The 23,846-nt window shown below is 39.7% G+C and overlaps 1 protein-coding gene across 1 annotated transcript in view; it reads right to left on the bottom strand.

The window, feature by feature from the left end:
* The window catches only part of TNKS (tankyrase), a 143,217-nt gene that overhangs the window by 101,287 nt on the left and 18,084 nt on the right, over positions 1-23,846 (bottom strand). The window contains exon 3 of the mRNA XM_074905608.1: positions 8,676-8,771. Within this exon, the coding sequence (XP_074761709.1) occupies positions 8,676-8,771 (96 nt within the window). The remainder of the gene's footprint in view (positions 1-8,675; positions 8,772-23,846) is intronic.

Consider the following 23,846-nt stretch of genomic DNA (forward strand, 5'->3'; position numbering starts at 1 on the left):
ACTCAAAAACAGCTCCTGTGGAAATGAAGGAAAAATAAAAAGTGACTGGCATAAAAGAGGGAGGATGGAAAACTACAACAATTAACAATCTGAAACATAACACAATCTCTACATGGTATTGAAATTCTTTTAAAATCTGGGCATTTATTTAACACTCTCAAAGGAGTTATTTTGCTAGCTCAAGAAAAGAAGAATAGAAGTCATACCAGAAACTATCTGAGAATATGTAGGTGAGGGAAGGAAGAGGAGAATGGGATGTAGAGTCAGGAAGTTAGCCAGACAGAGCTGAAGCGATCATGGATTCTGGATGAAGAATGTAGAAAAGAACCAGGATTAGGAGCCAGGTTAAAAAACAAAACAAAACAAACCTACAGGCCTTTTAGGAGGCAGCTTAGAGGATGGAGATCTCAAGTAAAGAGTGCACATATGCACACATGTGAGTGATTGGCAGGAAGTGGGGACCAAGATAAGAAGCTTAAGAAGGAGAAGCTCAGGTTCTACAACTGGAACCAGAAACTGGATAGCACTGAACAAAGTAAATAAGACTACTGCGAGAACCAGCTGTGCAAGCTGCTATCACCAAGTTTAGAAAGAATTGGGGAAACCGACTGTAACTTCTACCACATACTACCTTTTATAACAGTGCTTCCTTGTCTGGGAGGTAGTGAAGTAACATGAGCCACTTCAAACCTACATGCTTTATAGCAGGATGCAATAAATCTTTACTCGTTTGCTAAGAGAGGTGAACTAGAACAGCAAAAAAATCACTGTTCTTCAGCATGTTAGAATAACGCTCCAGGCCACGTGGAAATACTGGTCAGAACTAAGAAAAAAATCCCATTTCCAAAGGAAATACTTCGCTGCCTTAACCACACAGACAAGCTTTTTTTTTCCTGTCTTGCACCATTCACTCTTGCTTTCAACTTTTGCAGCAAATGAAGCAGGAGCCATACAGACATCGTACTTCACTTGATTCTTCCCCAGCATACAGCCATCTGTCCTCATAATGAGGCAGTGGGGAACAGTAAGCAGTCTCACAAGCAGAGTCTGTGTCCTAATACATGTATGAAAGGGTAAAATTAAGATTGTCTGCCTCTTCCACTTCCTAGTCAGTATATTTTCCTTACGCAACATTAACATTCCTTCAGATTGATCTGCTCAGTCTGGAAAAAAATAGTCTTAAATGTTTTGTCCACACATTCAGACTCCACACATTTCAGCTGTGAGTGGCTCACTGCTTTCAAAATTTAAACATGGCTTCACTTTCAGAAGAAAACAGTCCAAGTATGAAAGACTGCTCTTGAAGTTACAGTACAAGAGATAACAGCAACAGGAGCTTCTGTTTGCAGAAATTCTCCAGCTAGCTACATTTATTTTTCAAGAAAGTTCTGTGCTTTCTTACAGACTAGATTACATACTAGAATCAAAGATAATACACAAAAACTACATTAAAATAGTTACAACTGCAGCATGGCTATTCTACTTGTAAACAGAACCAAACAAGAAATTACATCATATAACATTCTCCATCCACTCATTTCATATCACTGCACCCTGGCTTACTCTTGCATGCAGTACACAGTGTGAAAAGTCTGGTTTGGTACAACAATCCAGAAAACTTATCCATGGATGATGGAAAGAGACAGTAGAGATCAAAGTACTATTTTGTCTCAGGATTGGCAGAAATTGCTATTAATAATCAGAAATGAACAACATAGACTATGCAAAAAAACCCCAACAAACAAATCCTAAACTTAACAAGAAACAAAATTATCTAATCAACAGTTAGAGAAGAAAAAATTTCAGCGCAGTGTAAGATTGGTCAGTGCTTAAGGCAAAGAAACAAAAAGAAGATGAGTGCTCTGATGCACTGTGGAAATAGAAATGTAGAAATGCTTCACATTTTTGCAATTACTTTTCCTATGGAAGCATAGAATACACATGTTGGACTCCTTACTTAAAAGGTTTAGAGATGTCATTTGTTAGGTCCATGTGAATAACAACAAATCTTAGGAAGAAAAGCTTCTTTTGAGATTGATGATGTTAACTTTCAGTGTGTAGTATAGGCTAAATAAAGCTGTGTACATCACGTTTCTGAAAGCTTTCAAAGCATCCAAAATTCTATACAACAGCATAGCTGAGAAACAGAGAACTGAGAGTGCACTTGGGTGCTTCATAGAAGCTTTGGAAGGATAATTTGTTCCTTTGACAAGTTAAGAGTTTGATTCCATACAAAGAGCTCTTACTAAATATTCCTAAATGTTTATCACAGCAAAAGGGAAAGCTGGAAGAGTGAAAAACCTAGCAAAGGGGATGGTATAAACCAAACCCATGCTTTTCATAAAAGCACCAATCCCAAATCCCATAGTGATCCTTCTTATTTGACTACCTACACAACAGACTACAGACTTTTAACTCCTTGCCTAGAGGATATGAACAAGAAGGAAAAGTCATCTGATCTAGCCAGACGGACACATTCCAAAGAAGCCATTTCAAGACACACAGTTTAAACAAAAGATGAGGATGATAGTGCTTGTTTCTAAAATGGGGAGCATGGGGAAAGAATGCTCTCATTATCCTAAAACCAAACCCTACAAAACAAGAGCATCCAGAGCTCTACACTAGGAAGACAACCAAGCACATTAAGGAATAGAAATGGAAAATTTAGGCAGCAGAGCATACATACCAGCTCACATCAATCCTTGAACAAGTCCTTCAGTAAGAGACTAAAGATATTATGTAGTCATGGAATCAGAACCAAAGTACTTCCAAGGATCAGACACTTAAAAGCAGGAGTAACTTGTTTCCTTTATAACAAAACACACCAGAACTTGTGTTAAATATCTACCACATTGAAGGAAACAATTATTCAATTATCAGAGAAAAATGAAGAAATTAGTAGGACCTAAGACAAACTGAGTGAATGGGTGATAAAATGGAAAGACCAAAGGAGTACTGACAAATTAAAACAATAAACACTACATGCATAATATAAACCATGTGGAATTATACTGAAGTCTAAACCACAAAATTAAGAATTCAGAATTCCTTTAGAGGCTCCCATAAAACATTTAGCTCTTCTGCAATCACAGAGGTAATAAAAAATAAACTTAGCCTGAATAAAAAAAAAATGTCATGAAAGCTATTAAATCATCACTACAGAAGTCAACTGGATGTTATGCTGGAGCACAGTGCTCAAATCAAGATATGCTATCTTGAAATAATAATGCAGTGCTGTAAAGTGGAAAAAGAATCAGTGATACTGGCAGTGCCACCAAGTACAACTTCATTTTCACTGAAGTGAAACTTCGTATGCAGTGGAAAGAAAAGGACTGCTCTTCTTGAAGAGGAAACACAGTAGTAGTGCACTAGAAGTGCACACAAAGTATGCCATGGCATCTAGAACAAGAAGAGGACTGTTTCTTCCTCTTTCCTCTCAGTGTGAAAACAAGGAAATGTGAAATGAAACTGAAATGTGACCATGCCAGAACCGAGAAAGGAAGGCATTTCACTCCTGGCCTGCCAAGTAGCTGTGCACTTCCTTCAAAGAGGAAAGTGGGAACTAGACCACACACTGAATGAGACATTTTTTAAATTAGGTATATAACAAATATAACAAGATAGTCACCATTAAAATATTCTCTAAAAATGGAATACAAGATCTATATATCTATACAGTTAGAGCTTCTAGATGAGGGCCACCTAAATTGTAGACTTTATATTAGATTTGTGCCACAAGTACATTTTGGACACATCTTTCCAAAGACTGGACAAGCAATGCCCTAGCATTCCCAAACAAAAGCTGATATTCCTCATAATTCTCCAGAAAGTAGATGTAAAGTATCACCACAGACTCCAAATGTAAAAGCATCACATGACACCCAGACCAGTGAACTAGAGCAGATGGCTTGTTTCCTTCTGAGGCAGCCTTGGTAAAAACAGGGAGAGTAGAGCTACCTGCATGCTGACCAAACAACAATCCCCAAAAAATACATTCAAAGCACAAGCAAGTGGTGGAAAAGGCCCTTCAGACCTTCTGCTTCAAGATGTAGTCCAACAGACTACATGAAATAAAGCAAAAGTTTTCTGCAGGGCAAGGATATTCCTCAACTACTGTGTTTCTTGCACTTTTCTCTAAGGTAGCAGATCCTGGTGTCACGGTCAGAAGGGAAAATGACCCAGATAAATGGAAGAAGGCCCATTCCAGGAGCACCTGCCGTCCTTACTGTTAGAATGCTTCTCCTTTTGCACTGATGCTTATTGTACTGCTTCTTCAAGACAGAAGCAACACCTTGTCCAAATGATCTCCTTTCAGAGTACACTATAGAAAAATTAGATCAACAAAAGGAAAGGGGGAGGAGGCAGGCACCTCCCAAAATGAAGTGCTGGTGTCTATCCAGAATGCCTTCAAAATTATCCTAAGAGTACCTGGAAAGGAAATATGACCAACCCAGAAGGAAAAAGTTTGGGATTTGAGACTGTCATGCTGAAAAGGTGACACAGTAAAAACAAAACTAACTAAAATAATTTCTTCTCTTCCTGCTAATTTTAAAATGGATTAATTGTACCTACGATTCATTTTCCATTCTCTAATGTTCAGTAAACTTTTTGCAGTGAAATATCAGACTTTTCTTTCTTGCAGGAAAATTATGCATGGATAGCAGTTCACTTTAAAAAAAGTGTGCAAATATATTTCAGCAAATGGACTATGCTCCCCACTTTAATTTAAAAGTTGACATGACAAATACATGAAATATGAAACCTCATTAACACCTCTGGTAACCTTAGCCCAGCTGTACTTTCACTCATCAAACTGTCCTTCACATTCAAAAAACAGAAGTGAGAAATGCTCAACAGAACCTAAGTACTTTGTCTGTAAAAGACATTATTTCCATAGTAAGTAGGAAGATCAGAGTCTTATTTAACTTTGAAAATCGATTCTATTAACAAACAAGACATTTCATACTCAGTAAATCTTCCTTTAATCTGGAGATGCAGCGGTTTCCAAACTTTTTTCATTTTGACTTGTTTCACGGGAGTAATCCTTGAAACCAACCAAAACCAACCTTGCAAAACAGTGGCATGAAGCAGTCAAGAACATATTTTCCAACCCAAGTGACTTCAGCTCCTGCTAATAGCTTTGGAAACCACTCAAGTACAAAGAACAACCATTCACGTAGAGAAATCATTTCCAAATAGCAGATAATACGGGGAAGTGGCAAAAAAGCACCACTGTGTGAAAAATCAAACCAAATCATTCATATAAATCATTAACAATATTGTTGGCTCTTCATATACTGTAGAGGAAAGATATAAAATGATACTAATGTTTAAAGAGGCAATAAGCAGGGTAAGAGAATAATGAAGACTAATATGACTTGTAGTGCAAAAGATCCCAAAGGCCCTGTTCTGGATGGGAGTCCCACAGTGCTATGTACAGAAACAAACATGAGTCCCCATCTCAGAAACTGCACACCCCAAAGGCAATTAAAGTAAAATAAACTACTATATTAATCTGATGTGTGTAACAGCTCTGGTTTTTAAATATGATATGTTTTTGGAGTCTGTACTACCATGTTAGTCTGGAGAAAAAGAAGATTACAATCGTTTTCTGACAACCTGATTCAGGAACAGTAAGAGATGCTAAGGAAGAAGAAACAAAAATATTCACCCTCTCAATCGTGAAGCGTTTGGTTCACACAAATGCTGCTTATCCTGCAGAAGGGGAAAAAAGACTGGTTTCCTGTTTTAAGCTGTAAAAAACAGATTCCCTAAGTATATATCTTCTTTTTTTAAGAAGATGGAACTAGGTATTTAATTTCTATAAAATTCACTTTAATCTACATAGACATTTTCAAAGCCCATTTCCATCAAAATATTAGTCTTTCATTTGCATTATGCACCCTTTATAAAACACATTTTGAGAGAACGTTGCAAGAAAATGGCTGGAAGTCATCCCAGAAACTACTGCCCTATATATCCTTTCTGTAGTTCAGGAGAAAAAGATACCATACATTATTCTAGACTGGAAAATAGAAAAGAACAAATCATTGTGGATTCAGCATTTGCTGCCAGAACACCAGAAATGCTTTTTACGCAGCAGGACTGTCCCTTGTAAAAAACATACAGAACTCTTTGTCAAATTGAAAAGATTTAATCAATTGCTAACAAGTTTTCTGTTCACTTTTGCTAAATTGGAGGTCAAAGAGAGACTATCATCACAGTTCATTCACAAAGCAATTAACACCAATGCATGAACTTACGCAAATATTTGGTAAAAAAAACGAGTAAGAGGAACCTTGTTCTCCAACAATCAATACAGCAGCAATGTGGAAAAGTCTATTATGGTCATAGACACTGATAGAAAAAGGAACCCAAAACAACATCATGAGAACAGCCTTGACCTGCATGTCGTTTAAAGATGTAAATACAGTAACCATTACAGATTGTGCTTTCAAAATCACTCCACTTTTAAAAGCTCTAAATATGAGCACTTTTAAAATCCCACCATTCAACATTAAATACTGAAAATTAAGTTAATACATCCTACTCATCCTTAATCCAGTAATACCTTTTAAATTCTCATGCACCTAATTGCAAAGCATTGCTGTAGCTAAGGATTATCCCAAACCAGATAGAGCCTAAGAAATCTCTTAAACCCCCTTCTTCCAGAAGGATGAAACAAGACCTGAAGGTAACAACAGATGGAAAGTGCATGCAAAAGTAGCAGCCTAACAGAGATACTAAAAAGTAAGGCAGCATCCAGAAAAATCAAGCTCTTAATAGAAAGCTTCCATTTAAATGGCATCCAGTATCATTCAGTTACTGTGCATCACATAGCAGCTACAGCCCGATTCAAACCCTGTTTACACAGCTTGGAGCACAGGTGCACAGCAGAGATTGAGCCTGGTGTAGCCAAGAGCCACCTTGAGGACAAAGCTGATAAAATCAAAAACTTACTTACTAGGAAGAATAAGCACATACAAAAATTACATTTTTTTATGAACAATAAAACACTCAAATAGCAGAAGAGGCTGTGCACGTGTGTTTATATGCACCACCTGGTAACATACATTGATTGCAGAAGCTTGGAGTCACTGAATCCTTGTGTGCGAGGCATTAGGGGTGAGGCCAGGGACACAGGGTGCTTGCTGCCCCCAACAGAACATTCTCAGAGGGCTGCTTCTAATCCATCTCCACTTGTTTGCCACGATGCTGGCCTCTCCATTGCCTAAAGCACAAGCTGGTGATCTAGTGCCCAGAGAACTCAGTGGAGCAGAGAGGAAGATCTGCAATGGTGACTTCATAAGTCTTCTACGATCCTCTGAAGTTGATCTTTGAGCATAATCGAGAGAGCAGCTTGGAGCCTGGAACCCCCAAACTGCACAAATATCAAGGTCCCCACAACTAAATGCCCAATATCTACAAACACCTTTGAGATATCTTGACTCCCTGGTGGGCTTTCCATCCTCAGCATCTATACAACTATACACATTAACAGTCAAAAGTCAGATTAACCTGTTTAGCACATCTAACATTAGTGTTAACATTTCAGGAACATGTTTAAATTTGACACTGAGTAATTAAACTAAATCATATATATTTAAAGTGCACTGTTCCAAAGGCACTCTCAAATCACTGCAGAGCTGTAGATAATTACGTATAGCAGTCAGTGCACTGGAAAAAGATGAGGAAATGTTCCTGACAAACTGAAGAGAGCTAGTGTGCTCTGAACATAATCTGAAGAAAGAATATGGGTGTTGCATAGCACATAACCTATAAATTAAGCTGTCAATAAAAAGAGAGAGAGAGAAAAGGGAAAATAAAGGAAAAAGAATAAAAATAGATGTTTCTTCAAATGAAGCTCTGCTGCTAAATCCCTTTCTATAAATCTAATTGTATATATTTTAAAATCCAAGCTTACTTTGTTCTCAACATTATTTCCTAGATGTCAAAATCAGCACAGAGGACCATGTATTTCTTGATACAGATTTGACAGGCTACTATATTATACTTTTAATGCTTACTGGTATGTTACAACAGTTAATTTATTTTAAAAAGCTGTGTAGAACAGAGTTGTAGCTGTAGGATATTTTCATGAAACGTAGTTTGGCAGCTAATAGCCTCTAAAATGGAAAAAAAAAAATGGTGCGTGAGAAAGAGTTCTACCTGAGATGACTAATGAGGAAGCAGAAGGAAAAGGTAGCATGTGAATCTGCAACAAAACATAATGTAACTACTGATCTCTGCAATCGGTAGCAGGTTGCCTTTCAGATCACAGGTACTTTTATAGTTATACAAACGTCCTTGCTTGTTCAACAGTGAAGGTCTTAAAACAATTGACCTGATTTTTTTTTTTTTTCCAGGGGTTGTGGGCTCCTATTCAATCTGTATATTAGGAAGCAATTAAAAAATAAAAAAAGTCCACAGAAACACAGTGAATAATGAATGGTATTATAACAGAAAATTACAGCATTAGCGTAAGTAGAATAAGCAAACCTATAGCAGCATAGCAGATTAACAACAGTTACATCAACGTGAGATCTGGTAAAAGACAGTTTTAAAATGCTCTTACACAACAGAAAATCTGAAAAGACAGTAGGCTTTTACAATGCTGAACTTATACACATAAAAAGAACTACAGGTAACGCTGTCGAGAGATGTATGCATCTTACCCGTGAGTACAGCTTTTGCTGAAGGGTCTGCCAGATCCAGTGCAGATTTCCCATCGGTGTTCCGAATGTTTGGATCAGCTCCGTGCTGCAGCAGCACTGTGCAGGGAAAGCAGAAACAGTATCTCACCTCAGGTATACACAGATTATTTTCTGTTAAGTGTCTTCTTGGCATGATGTAGGCATAAACACACATTGCACAATTTTCTTTCTTTTTCCTTCTCGTTTGTTTTTTCTTGTTTGGTTGTTTTTGTTGTTTTTTTTTTTTCTTTTCTCTCGCCCCCCCCCCCCCCCCCTTTTTTTTTTTTTTGTGGTTAAGCACTGCAGCAAAGGATCTTCTCCAGAGTAAGGCTAAGTTGGCAAGTTAAGATATAGTATGATCACATGACTTCGCATGATAAACATGAACCCTGAATCTCTTGCAATAGTCAGTTTTGGTTTCCTCCTGACAGCTAGCTGGGAAGCTGTGCATATACTGACTCACACCGGGAAATCTGCTGTGGAACCTGCTCCTGCCTTTACTACCACTACTGCTGCTTGCTACCACCCCTGTTCCTTTTCCTGCCGAATATCCAAAGTCACCCCGCCTCTGTAAACCAGTAATACTCCAGCCTTTCAGTGGCTTGTCACCTGTGCACAAAATCTTAACTGTCTCGCCTTCAAGTAATGTAACAAATAAGGCAAAATGTGTATCTGGATGCTCAAAGGCTATTATTCTCACTGGTATTTCTTTTCCCTACTAAGCATATTAACACATAAAAATTCAAGTACACAAAAATACTTAGAATGCAGTACGCAACCATATGGCTAGGAAGGCACTGATACAGTAAATTATTATCTGGAAAAACTCATCAAAAAAAGGAAAACACTTTCACCTGTAAACTCTTTTGATCAGAAACAGCACAACAATGCAATTCAGACTGCCCCCTCTCAAGAACAAGGCACTTTCTACAGAATTAGAGAACAAAGCCCCCAGCAACGTTAGAGGTCTGACAAAAAGGGCCCCAATTATGCACAACATCTGGGGAAGTGGAGAACACATTACAAATTCAGAGCAACAGTTACACATTATTTTGCACAAGTGTGAATAACAGCACAGTGTACAGAGGTGCAGAGACTCAATGCCAAGAAGATAAACAATAAAAACTGGCAGATGTTATTATGTAAATATATCTGTTGAGATACAGCTGAACTGAAGTAATCGAGACAAAGAATTACTTCAAAACACTTTTTGTAACTAAGGATGCAAAAACACTTCACAGACAGGATTCTCCAGGGAAAAACAGAACTCAATCCAGAACAAAAGTGATTTCCAATATTATATTACATATATCACTTTAACCAGCAAAAGGTTTTCCAGAAATAAACTTTTTTATAATTTAAAATTTTAACTGGTATTGTTTTTATTCAAATGTCTTTTCTTAAACAATTATGACTTTAAATGCTTTTAACATTGCCAATTTTAATGTATTTCAGTTTACAGGATGCTATGCTTCATGCTTGTCCTCAGCTGAATTTTTGCAGGTCTGGTGCTTTAATGAAGCAAACTGACTTATTTTAAGTTTTGCCAAGGTGCAATTGTCCCATTTTTTTTGAAAGAAGATTCAAATAGGTAGATTGGGCTTTCCTTAGCAGGTTTTTTGTTTGGTGGTGGTGGTTCGTTTTTTTTCCCCTATGTCAAGATGAAGACACCAAAACGGGGGGGGGGGGGGGGGGGGGGGGGGGGGCGGGGGGGAATCAGCTAGCACGTGCTCACAGAAGCTTGGTAAGATACGACACCTACATTTTTGAAGATGCCATCTGTGCCATACATGCTACCACCCCCTTAGAGATCTTACTCAGGGACAGGTTTGACTCTGAGCCAGCCTCACAAGCCAGCCAGTCACACTCCAGCAGGAAGTGGTGAACAGGGCTTTTTGCAAATCTTCTCATTTTTTTAAACACAGTAGGCAGTACAGAAAGTAAGTATGGAGAGAACACTCAGTATGTTCTGTTTCTATTATCTTTGACCCTGTTAGTGAATCTGTATGCAGAAAAGAGGGAAAACATTTGTCTCAAAAGGCATCAGGGGAAGAGAGGGACCCTAAAAGAGGGAACCAGCAACTAAGTGTCTATAAGGAGAAAGCAGGCAGTACAAAATGATGGAACAGCACAAACTGAATGAGACGGGGAGGTATTCACCTAGGAAAAAGTCACGGACAAAGAGCTAGGGGAGAAAACTGAACAAGATGATGTAGCAGGGGAAGAGGTAATAGCTCAGATAAAAAGTCCAGGAAGGAAGACCAGGAAAGAGGAATATCTGGGATTTGACCAGAGTTTGGAGGTTTGGACTAGCATGTGAAGCCAAGCCAAGGCAGGTTAGGGCACAAGAAAGGTGACTGAAAAATGAGAGGTAACAAGTGTAGATGTCAAAGGGATCTGTGACTGCCTGAGCCTGGTATTAAAACAGAAGCACAGATTTTCAAGTCTTTTAATGCTGTGCAAACCAACCAAGAGCACTTCCCTGCTACTTCTGCCAGCACACAGAGAAGATGACAACACATCACTGCTTTCAGCTTCTCTCCTGGCTAAAATGACAAAGGATTATGCAGTGTATCTAACCTGTTCAGTTATGCTAATGAACCATGAAGGGTTTTGGCATGGCTTACAACATACAATTTCTGTGTCAGGCTTTGAGTTTAAAAACTTAGGGAAATACATGAAAAATTTACTAACGGTGCTTAAGATGGTTCCCTGCAAAACCCCTGAATTAGTGACTGTCTGTGGAACATGCACTTGGAGCAGCCAGACTAGGTTCAGAAAAAGAACCTGTCAGAACTCAACTGCTGTAACCATGAGACTTATCCTTCTTGGGTTGGCAATCACTCATCCCACTCGTCATAACTCTTCCAGCCTGTCCAACAGCCAACGGTATGGTTCTGCAGGTACATCCCTTACTCAGTCCTAGAGGCAGATCTACCCTGTGAAATTAATGCCAGAGCATCCTGGGAGAAGAAACCAATCATATAAATAAACACTGTATTAGAATGGAGATGGAAAAAAGGAAGGAAATCAGGTCACAAAGGCAATCTTATTCTTACTTTTCTTCTATTGACTATTTGATTCTATCCTCTCCACACTCTTTTAGTATATAGTCTCACAAAAAGATATCCAAGTGAGCAATGTTGTCATCAACATGAATTAACAAAAGAAATCCAGCATTTGATGTTTAGCCTATCGGTGTAACACTGCTGTACTTTTCTACTTGACGAACCACAGGTAGCTTCTAATTGAATGTTCCCCTGCTTGTTCAAACCTTTAACACTTTAGTCCAATACAAAGTCTCTTCGAACCACAGGGTATTTGAGATCTAGACACTGTGTGTCTCTCTGAATTTCCTTTTCAATGCACCAGGGATGTGTAAAAACGTCAAGATAGATCTCCAGTTTGAGAAAAACATTCCCTTTATAATGAAACAACAGAACAAACTATTCTAGCTACTGTAGCTATTTTGGATTTCAAACGCTGCACACCAGTTTTAGAGAATGATTTTTGAGTAGCCCGAAAAGGAAATGTGGCAATAGTTTCTGTCAAAAGACTGCTGTTAACAGGCAAGCTTAAGGATGGTGTGCACAGAAATTCACACCTAGAACTTTTTAATTAGCCTATTTTGATATGCAAGTTTATTTCCTCTGGACAGTAGGGACATTGGGGTGTATTATTTTCCTGTACTGCAGGCAGAGCCCTTAATAATCTAGCAATACCATTACATGGCTATCCTTCTCTTTCCTACAGACCATATTATACAGTGTGAAGAAACTCTCCTTTTAATTGAATCTTCATATCCTATATGGACATCAAAGTCCTGTAAACTTAACTATAGAACAAACATGGACTGGTACAGAGTGATATTTTTACCCTCACTGCAACTGCGACAATACATAAGTTTCTGATCTTCACATACCATCTGAAATGCTTTATTTAATTACACTGCTATTATACCAGATCAGTATTAGAGATAAGAAAGACCACATTCTTCCCACCAAATAAAAAAAACGTTAAGGTACTGCACAAAGCATGAACCACTAATAACTTCAGATTACTGCCAACTTGCTACAGCAGAATGAATCCTAAAATTAAACACTTGGCCCACAGCCTCCTGGCATAGGTATTCTGAACTGTGAAACTAACCAATATTACCTCATTTGGCTGTCAAATTACAAACCCACCAAAACCAAAACATTCTTACTTTTCATATTTTGAACCTTCACATTTTCACCAAAAATGTATGGCAAAAACTTCCCTGTACAGCAACAAGGCAGAAGCAAGTTTTATTAGGGAGGAAAAAAAAAAAAAAAGGAGTTCTCTACACATAAACCATCATCCAAGTACTTAGCCTTTCCTTGTTCATATTGCCTCAGTTAAAAGTGCACCAAATGAAAATATTTTTGATTGAAAGACAGAAATACAACAGGAATAAAAGTCAAGTTGGTTGTTCCAATATTAGGCAAGATCAAAGATCGGAATGTTTCTGTTATAGTTTGTCTAGGCCCAACATCCACAAGCTTCCTGAGTATACTTACAGGAATACTGATGGAAAAGTTCACATCTGGTTTCAAATAGGATGCACGTAAGTACAAAAAAAGGAGACATCCAAACCTTTGACTGTTGAGTGAAAAATGCAAGAACAGGCAGACCTTCCAGAAGTACTGGACTTGAAGTACCTTTTCAGAATCTGTACTTAAAGCTGCCTACTGCTTTTAAATATATTCCCAGAGTCTTCAGTTCCTCACAGCTCCACTACTGCCTCCTCTCTCCCCAGCAGTTCTTTAATCACTGTGTCCCACTGCCTTGTGCCCATGGTCCCTTCCAACCACCCCAGTTTTAGTATATATCCTTTCTTCCCCCTTTTCAGCTTCTTTTTCTAGAGATGATCTCCAAAGGTCCTTTCCAAACCGTATTACTGTAGATTTATCTACTTACTCCCAAAGTATCAAGGTACAGAGAAACAGCCAAGAAAAAGCTCTCCTTTTGACTCATAACATATGCACTATCTTTCATCTCTCTAAAGGACACCTTCAAAGCTGGTCAGTCTCTCACTAACCTTAAGTCCCAGGAACACACATGCTCCCATGTAGGAGATGTTTTCAAGTTATACTTCACAAGAAACACTTGTGTCCTCATTTATCTCCACATTCTGAAAACATCCAGACAACACACTGGAATCCAAGCTATTAATTATTTTTTTTTTTTCAGCCAATACTAAACACATCTTCTCTCCTAACTACTTTTCTACATGTATATCAAACCACTGAGGTAACATGAGAAAAGCTTCAAAACAAGAACAACAGCTTCTTGCCTAGAAATTACACTTCTATGATTCAGATCTAATAATCCCATTTTGGCAAGTTACCAGATACATAAACCTTTTTGCTAAATGAACCCATATAACAAAAATTGTAGCACCCTACTCTTAGCTTCATGAAGTTGAATATATGAGATACAGCTAATAACATTAACCACAACGGTATCACTGATTAACTTGCTCTGTGAGCACTCTCAGTCTTGGCTGCATGATGAAGAAAAAAACCCTATATTAATCAGCCATTGGTGAAGACGTGAGATACAGTACTACTACAGAGGCTATACACACCTCTAAAGGTTTGAGTATCACTACTTGATGCGATGACATCCATGGCCTCAAACACCACTGCCATGTCAGCTAAGAGGAGCTGGAAGAAAGGAGAGAAACAGGTCCTATGCTCTTGACTGTCCCTCTATAGGGAAAGCCATCAAAGCTGAATAAAGAGAGGATTACGGAGCAGAGAGGTTAAGCACACCAAAGGATTTTGTTTGGAGTCAGGGTAGGGTAGAGGCGATAACCAAACACATCTGGGAGCACAGTAGGTGGTTTACTGGTAGGAAGAGATGATAAATAGGTGGTAGTTCAGGGACAGGATAGGAATGCATTTGGTAGAAGAGAGACAGACAAACACAACAGAACATGCAGAACCAGCAAAAAGAAAGAATATAGGCAGCGTGAGCAATTAAATACCTAAGGAAATTCAGGGAGAAATACAGTAGAAGTCCCAATGGGTGCAAGTAGGACAAGTAAGGAAAAGCTGCAGAGGAGTGAATCTCCAGCAACAAAGGTGTCTGCAAACAGTTAACTGCTGAAGACTTCAAAGACCTACATTACTGGCTGCTTTGTAGGGTTTTATTGTTCAGATGGCAGACTGCAGTGGACTTTTCTAGGCTGGGAGCTGCTTTTTCTGATGCAAAGGCTAAACTGAAAAATTATGTCCAGCTAGTCTCAACACCTCTAGGATAAACAGGTCCTGAAGAGCACTGCTTAGCTTGAAAGGGAGAAGGGAGGGTCCAAGCACCAAGCTCCAGGGCAATAAAAAGATCTCTAGCAGGACAAGAACAGACACACTTCAAGGCAGAGAGCAGGAGAGCATGCAGCCTTTATTCCCCCTCCCAATTAAAAAAAAAAAAAACAACAAACAAACACCAAAAAACACACCAAAAACCCCACGAACATTGAAGGAGTGCAAAGAATTGTAAAGCTGTCCCCCTGCAAAACAGCACTATCACAGGCTACAGTTTCACCTAGACCAGGCTGGCTGAATCACTGTGGCCAGCCCTTTGCTGGCCACCCTGCTCTGGGTGGCCGCAGACATTTGGTCAGGCAGCAAGGCAGATTAGAAACGCGATCATTTGCCCAATCCAGTTCATCATGCAACAAAATTATGTACTCTGGTTGGCACAAGAAAGGACAGTACAGGGAAACGTGCCAGTGACAGGAGTTGAAAAAGATAATTTTGTTGTTCTAGTTAAGAGTATATCTAACATTACCAGTCAAAGTCCTGCTGGGTCAATGTCAGCTCCAAGCACCTCCCATCATTTTGTCTTCCCTACTTCCCTTGTTCATGACATCCCAGTTTGCCATTACCCCAGATACCAGTTTTATTCCCAATGAACCAGCGTGTTGGTTTTGTTCTTTGTTGGGGTCAGACAGAGCAAGAGACAAATATGCCGACCGCAGTAGTATGAAGCAGATGAACAGAAGCTTACAAAAACAACACTAGGCCCCACTATGCTGAAACAAAAAATTGTAAAGGGAGTTAGAAGTGCTCTCCAACAGCATGGACAGAAACAAGAGTTCTGACAGCAGGATAAAGCAGTACCAAGGGAAGTAATGGAGCTCTGAGCAGCCAAGAAAAGTCAGGGATTACTGATGTATTAGGAACCAAACCTGTGAAATGCCTCAAAGGAATTTGGGCATGTTCCTCTAAAAAGGTGACACAGCCCATGACGCAGCTGAAGCACCTCTATACCAATGCACACATCATGGGTAGCGAACAGGAGGAGTTGGAAGCCACTGTGCAGCTAGAAAGCTACAATCTAATCACTATCACTGAAACATGGTAGGAAGGATCACATAATTGGAGTGCTGCAATAGATGGCTAGAAACTGTTCAGAAGGGGCAGGGAAGGAAGGAACAGCAGGCAGTTGCCCTCTACATAAAAAAAATTGACTTCACAGAGCTGCCTTTGAAAAACAGCAATGAACAAATTCAGAGCTTATGGATAAAAATTAGGGGCCAAGCCAACAAAGGAAACTTCCTGGATGGTGTTTACTCCAGGCTGCCCAACCACGGGGAGACTGTTGATGAAGAGTTCTTACTTCAGCTACAGGAGGCATCACACTCACAGGCTCTGATCCTGATGGGGGACTTCAATCACCCTGCTGTCTGCTAGAAAAGCAGCACACTGAGCTGTAAGTAGTCCAGGAGACACTTGGATTGCACCGAGGACTTCTGAATTCAGGTGACAGCACAAACAGAGGAGAAGCATTACTAGACATGTTGCCTACCAACACAGATGAACTAATTAGGGCTGTCAAGATTGGTGGCAGCTTGAGCTGCAGTGATCATGCCCTGGTGGGAATCACAGTCTTGAGGGATATGGGCCAAGTGAAGAATAAAGTCAGGACTCTGAATTTTAGGAGTGCAAACTTTCAGTTCTTTAAGGAATTAATGGATAGGACCCCCTGTGGAAACTGCTCTCACGGATAAAGTTGCTGACCATAGCTGGCAACTCTTTAAGAACATTTTTCTTGAGTGCAAGAGCTCTCAACTCCCACATGTAAGAAATCAGGCAAGGAAGGCAGGAGACAAACATGGCTAACTAAGGACTCCTGGTCAAACTAAAGAAGGAAATGCACAGGCAGTGGAACCAAGGATATGTATCATGGGAAAAATGTAAGGATGCTGCCTGGATATGTAGGGATGGGATCAGGAAAGCTAAGGCACCAAAGGCTGAGGTACTCAACAATATTTTTTGCCTCAGTTTTCAATGGTAATCTCTCTTCCCACATCTCTCAAGTCCCTCCTGAACCTCAAAGCAGGGACTGCAGAACGAATTTCCTCCCACTGTAAGTGAAGATCATGTTCAAGTCATGAACATACATAAGCTGAACATACATAAGTCCATGGGACCCAATGAGATGTATCCCAGGGTCCTGAGGGAATTGGCTGATGTAGCTGCCAAGCTATTCTCAATCATATTCAAAAATTCATGGCAGTCAGGCAAATCCCCAGTGAAACATCATGGAAAAAGTGAAACATGACCATTTTTAAAAAGGAGGACCCTGGGAACTACCAACCATCCAACCTCACCTCTGTGCCCAGTAAGATCATGGAACAGATCCTCCTTAGAAGACATGCTGAAACACATGGAAGACGGGGAACCAATTAGAGACACCAAGGGCAAATCATGCCTTACTAATTTGGCTGGAATGACTGCATCACTCAAAGAAAAAGCTACAGATCTCATCCACCTGAACTTCTGTAAGGCTGGAACAGGTTGCCCAGAGACGTTGTGGATGTTGGAAGTGTTTAAGGACAGGTTGCACAGGGCTTTGATCAATCTGATCTAGTGAAAGCTATCCCTGCCCATGGTAGCGGGGTTGGACTACATGATCTTTAAAGGTCCCTTCCAAACCAAACGATTCTATGACTGTAATGTTGCAGACCAGTTCCTGGAGATACACACAGTTTTAAAATTTATACAGGCACATGGTCTTAAATAGTTGTTTCTAAAAGAAAGGAAGCTACCTCTAGTGCAGAAATGGTACTTTGGCTAAATGTGACATAATCTAGTACCTGCTCACATGTTTCTATTACACTGTCATTAGATAAGCAATAATAGCAACGGCTAGAGGCATCAATATATGTTAGAAGACTATACATGCAGACAGCTTGGAATATGGCTCCTAGCAGAACCACTTCTTTATGGCTGAAATGACCATTAGGTCCATCAGGGACAGGGAACAGCCATATCAAACATTTCCCTTTCTTGATACAGATCTGCTCTTTGAAAGGCAGGTTCTCATGCTTCCATATGCTGCAGAAACTGTAACAGTTCCTACAGTGACAGGATGCAACTACCAAACTGAGCAGAGTCCCAGTAAAACATGAAATGGAAACAATGCTTAGAGGTCAGACTTCCCTTCAGCTTAAGTCAACAATTCACAGAACCAGGCTTCAAGGCAGCAATAAGAAATGTTCAAAGAAGCAGCATGAACAAAGTCTCCTAGTACCAACTTTTTGTTTGTTTTGAGGGGAGAAGAAAGACCTAGACAAAAATAATATTACAAAGCATCACTTTAAAAGGACTTCATCCTATTTTCATGCAAGCTCTAATTTTTCAGAAAGACTCTTTTGTCTCAGATTTTTTGCTGTTTGCCCCAGAAATACTTTTAGACTTTGCTTACTGAAGTTTCAACCTCTTAGCAGGACAGCCTGACTCCTGGTCTATCCATACATACCATAAATCTCACTTCCCAATGCACTACAAAACTCTTCAATGTATTCTAGAATTAAATTTGCACTAGATGTTCCAGAGATCAGATTTATCTAATCAAAGTAAGGCCCGGGAAAAGGATCTGAACCAGACAACTGAAACCACAAGCATCACTGCAAGAGTCAGAGCTTTTCCAGCAGGGCAAGATGATACCTTTTTAAAAGGCTCCTTCCTCCCTCAGTGACTGCCCACAACTGTTTCCCCGTAAGTAGGTGCATCTTAACTACGATTAGTTTTCTATACGTAGGAAGCACTACAAAATCACTCCCTGGTACGCCAGTTCTGCCTAACAGTGATTAAATACGCATAGGGAGAGAGAACAAGCAGAAAGTTCCAGAAGCTGTAGGCAGCACAGCAGGCTGATAATAGCCTTCTGCACTCAGAGAAAGAACCAGAGTTGGTAGATTGTTCACCCTACATGAACAGCAATTCAAAGCCTTGATCTTGCCTGGACTTAATGAAGTAAATACTCCCGTTTCCTTTTTTGGATTCAATACTTTTTAAGTTAAAATTTTCCATTGCAGCTAACAGTGAGAAAACAAAAGTATACGCAGGTTATGCAGAATGCTTCTAGAGAGCAACTTCAAAACCTTAGTGTCACTGCAGTTTGTTTGTTGGAGGTTTTTTGCACTATGCAAGAGACGGCTCCATCATTCCAGAACGCTCTTCCCCAGCACACAATCCACACCAAAAGCTGTGTCGTGTAAAGTAAGCTTTGGGAATCCCACAATGAACCTGCAAAATGTACAAACTGTAGAAACTTAGGTTACCAAAAAAACAAAATAAAATCATTTGAGCTAACAAGCAATAAAAGTACATTAAGCATTTATTTAATCCCATTTATTTGCAGCCATGCACATGCACTCCGTTTTCACAGAATCACAAAATGGTTGAGGTCAAAGGGACCTTTGTAGATCATCTGCTGAAGCAGGGCCACCTATAGCCACTTGTCCAGGACTGTGTCCAGATGGCTTTTCAGTATCTCCAAGGAAGGAGACTCCACAACATCGCTGAGCAACCTATGCTGGTGACTGGTCACCCTGACAGTGAAAAGTTTTTCCTGATGTTCAGAGGGAACTACACATGTTTTCAGTTTGTGCCTATTTTACACAGGTGCTTAAGAATCACACCTAAGCATGTTCATGTAGTCATCTGGAACACATATGTCACTAATGTGCAAAATGGAATACAAGACACTCTAATCAAAAGAGCTTTAAAATAAAAACCACCAAAACACTTAGCCCATTTTGTAGATGGTACAGGTTGAGGCCTCAGGATGCCACAACTAAATCACATTCCTTTTCCTCACAAGTAACAATTCAGTAGCTACTTAGTTTCTAAGCATTTGTTTTAGTATATTATTTATTGAACAGCCAGAAATCTTAACTGCTGCCCTACTGTCTGAGCAATTTATGTTTTCATCTATATTCCTAGCTGAAAGCTGCTTTAAGGACAAGTTTTCATTGCTTGGTCCAAATTTCACTTTTCTCTGAATGAATCCACCTTTCTACTTCAAGTTTTATCCAAGTAAGTGTCAGCTGTAATCCTGACATCCCACTTGATAGATTAAGAGCCCTGCTTTCTGTGTCCTTGATGGCAAAAGTAGCCAAGGCAACTCAGGTCAATAAGTAGCAACCTAAGAGGAAAAGGAATTGAGCAGAGTTAAGAGAAATGAAAGACCAGTTCCAACCTCCTTAACATATGCTAACCATTTCTTCCAGGTGAAGTCTGGGGGAAAAAAAAAATCATGGTGGAAGTCAGGTGATAGATTGCATGTGGAATTAGCTATGTGGCTATCAGAATGCATTATTTGTCAGTACACTAAAATCCAACGCTCAGAAAGCAACATAAACTGAGGAGTCTTAAAAGCTTCTTAGAACCTGTCCTGTATCTACTATTTTTCTGAAACAGAAAGGGTGCACGCATAATCAAAACCACTTTCTCTTTTTAGCACCAGAAGAAATACGCATTGGAGAGATTCAAACCCTAGCAGCAGCTCTCAACCTACCATTCAGTGAGATGAGCACAAGAAGGGAAATGAGAAAAATAAAAAAAAAGAGAACAAAACAACTATCACAATCCAAGAGCACAGCCTTTTCCAGGCTTTTCCAGAGGTGAACTTCAGTGCCTGCTGGCTGTCAACAGCACATGACTTAGGGATGGTATCTCAGTCACACACCCTACAGAACACACACAGGAATATTTTGATGTGATTAAGAGCTGAAACTCCTAAGATTAAAGAAGCTTCAACATGCCAAATAACATTTGCATATTTTGCATAAAACCTGAACCTTGTGCCAATTTTGTAAACTCATCATTAGTCCACAGCACAGTTACCAAATATTTGAGAAACACAAGGAAGTACATGAAATCTTAGGAATACCCAGATGATCTGTTCATGAAATTGTGGCTAAAGCTACAGGTTGGTCAGAAGACATGGGTATTCTCAAAATTTCTGTTTCTGAAGCAAGTATCAGGAAACTAATATAGAACTCTACTAACAACTGACTACCTATCAGTACTGTATGTATCAGTCTTGGAAATTCTGCCCAGCCACTAATCTAGACCATATTATTATGTAAAGCAGTTCCATTGCTTTCCATTCTTAAATGACAGAGCTATATACATTTGTTCTTCAGTCCCAGAACTGCTCACCACCATGCCCTCTTGATACAGAGCAGTACAAGTCTTACTCTATTTAGCATTAGGTCCTTGATTAGCAAATACTCTACACTGCAAAAATCTCCCAGTCTGTTGGGTAAGATATCATCACTACTGTGGGTCTGACAGTAGGGAAGGGTGCATATCACATCAGTCTGACTGGGTTCCTCCCCTGGGTCACACCTGTGTCCCACACCATCCTTGTATCACCCCAAACAAGAAAGTAAAACCAAATTGCTACATGACATAGGAACCAAGAAGAACTGGCTGCAAGTTCAGTATCCAATAGTATAGCCAGGTCCAGTGCACCGTGCCCAAAGAAGGAATTACACAGTACTGCTTGCTTGGATGAGGCATCAACAAAACATGAAGACTACACACACCAGCATGAACAGCAGGATTCACAGACACTTCAGCCTTTCCTAGAAAGGAATAGCTTTATCTAAGCAGCATGGAGCATTTGTATAAAAATGGAAAAACAATGAATCACTGGAGTATGGGAGTCTATGTTCATCATGAGTCCTAGCTGCATGAAGGACTGAAGTGAAGGCCACACAGAACAAGAGGCAAGCTCTCAGTATTTTCAGTAGGCTTCAATAACCTGCAGTTCATTTTGTACACTTGCTTTAGATTGCAGAAAGAGCAAATCATTAAAAAAGACACCTTCTTTTCTTCACTATATGACAAATATTTAATTGCCTGCACATTTTTACAAGCAAGATCTTGATACCCTGTAGTAATACTTTAATCAATATTTTCCATTAGACTAAGAAAACATCCGAGAACTCTGGTAGAACTGGCCCCACTCATTTATACCTTAACAACTACACATATATCTAGAGATTGTTTTTAAACCACATATGAACTGCTTTAAGACCACATTGTTCCTCTGAGAAGCTAAAAGCAGATATTGCTCCAGTAATCAGAAGCATAGTCCCGTAAGACTTGGCAGGGGGGTTGAAACCAGATGATCTTTTAAGGTCCCTTCCAACCCAAACTATTCTATGATTCTATAAGATTAAGTACTTCTGCAAGACATTTACAAAGCTTCTGTAAACCATTATCAGACATCTGAAAGCAGTTTCAGTGTCTGCAAGAGCAGTATCTGTTCCACTGCTCTGTTATGGATAATATGCAACTTCCTCTTTCCCTCCCTCTCAATTTGCCAATAGTTAACATTAGTACTTTTGAAGACCTTACTTCCCATAAATGGCCCACAACAAGTTTTCTAATAGCATTTTGCATATTATTGTACCACTGCTTTTGCTACAAGTAACCAGATTCTGATTTAATCAACATTTGTAAAGAATCACCACAAAAATAAATTACTCTTCTTGTCCTCCACAGATTCTCCTCTGCCAAGCAGCCAAACAAGGCAAACAGACTAGTTTTCTTGATACCTGAATTTTAGGAAAGAAGAAATAGAACTGTGACGAAGTCTAAAAGCCACTGATAGGTTTTAACATATTAACTTTCAATACAGTTCAAACCTAGCAGAAAGACAGATAGCTTCCAAAATATACGGAGTGTATGAAACCCTAGACAAGGCAATCCTTCTCAACCTATTAGGCTGTTTGGAAATTAATTTCTCTTTTGTAATGTGATTTTCATTGTATATGTTTCAGGAATAGTACCTTCTCAACTGGCACACTGTTATATATTTTTGAAAAGCTCATGTTATGAACTTTCACGCTGTATAATTAAATTATAACATAAACTGCGTTTTTGACAAATTGTGGAGGTTTGAAGTTCAGATGTCAAAACAGCAATTTCAACAGATCTACTCCTCCGAGTTCAAACTTGGACATAATGCAGCGCAAGCTGCTCGAAACATCAGTGAGGTATATAGCGAGGGAAGTGTTAACGAACAGACAGAGCGGCTTTGGTTCCAAAAATTTCAATGTGGCGATTTCGACCTTGAAGATCAAGGTGGTCGTAGACATCCTTTTGCTATTGATGACGATGAATGGAAGGCTCTGGTGGAAGCAGATACACGCACAACTGTTCAAGAACTTGCAAAAGAACTCGGGGTAAGTATATCAACTGTTTCTGAGCATCTGAAGAAGACTGGAAAGTAGAAGAAGCTCGACAAATGGGTGCCGCATGAATTGAATGAGAATCACAGAAATCGCCGTTTTGAAGTGTCGTCGGCGCTTCTTTTTCGCAACCAGAACAACCCGTTTCTCAACCGTATTGTGACATGCGACGAGAAATGGATGCTCTACGATAACCGGTGACGATTGGCTCAGTGGTTGGATCGCGATGAAGCTCCACAGCACTTCCCAAGGCTGAATCTGCACCAAAAGAAGGTCATGCTGACTGTCTGGTGGTTTGCTGCTGGTTTAATCCATCACAGCTTCCTGAATCCAGGTGAAACGATCATGGCGGCAAAGTACATCCAGCCAATCAATGAAATGCACCAGAAACTTCAATGGCTGCGCCCAGCACTGGTCAACAGAAAGGGTCCAGTCCTTCTCCACGATAACGCACGGCCACACGTTGCACTTTCAACGCTGCAACGGTTGAACGAGATGGGCTATGAAACTCTGCCTCATCCACCGTACTCACCAGACCTCTCACCCATCGACTATAACTTCTTCAAGCATCTTGACAGCTTCCTGTGCGGGAGACGTTTCAGAAACCAAGGGGAGGCCAAAGCTGCCTT

The sequence above is a fragment of the Athene noctua genome, chromosome 4 (genome assembly GCF_965140245.1).
Source record: "Athene noctua chromosome 4, bAthNoc1.hap1.1, whole genome shotgun sequence".
In the NCBI taxonomy this organism is placed as follows: Eukaryota; Metazoa; Chordata; class Aves; order Strigiformes; family Strigidae; genus Athene; species Athene noctua.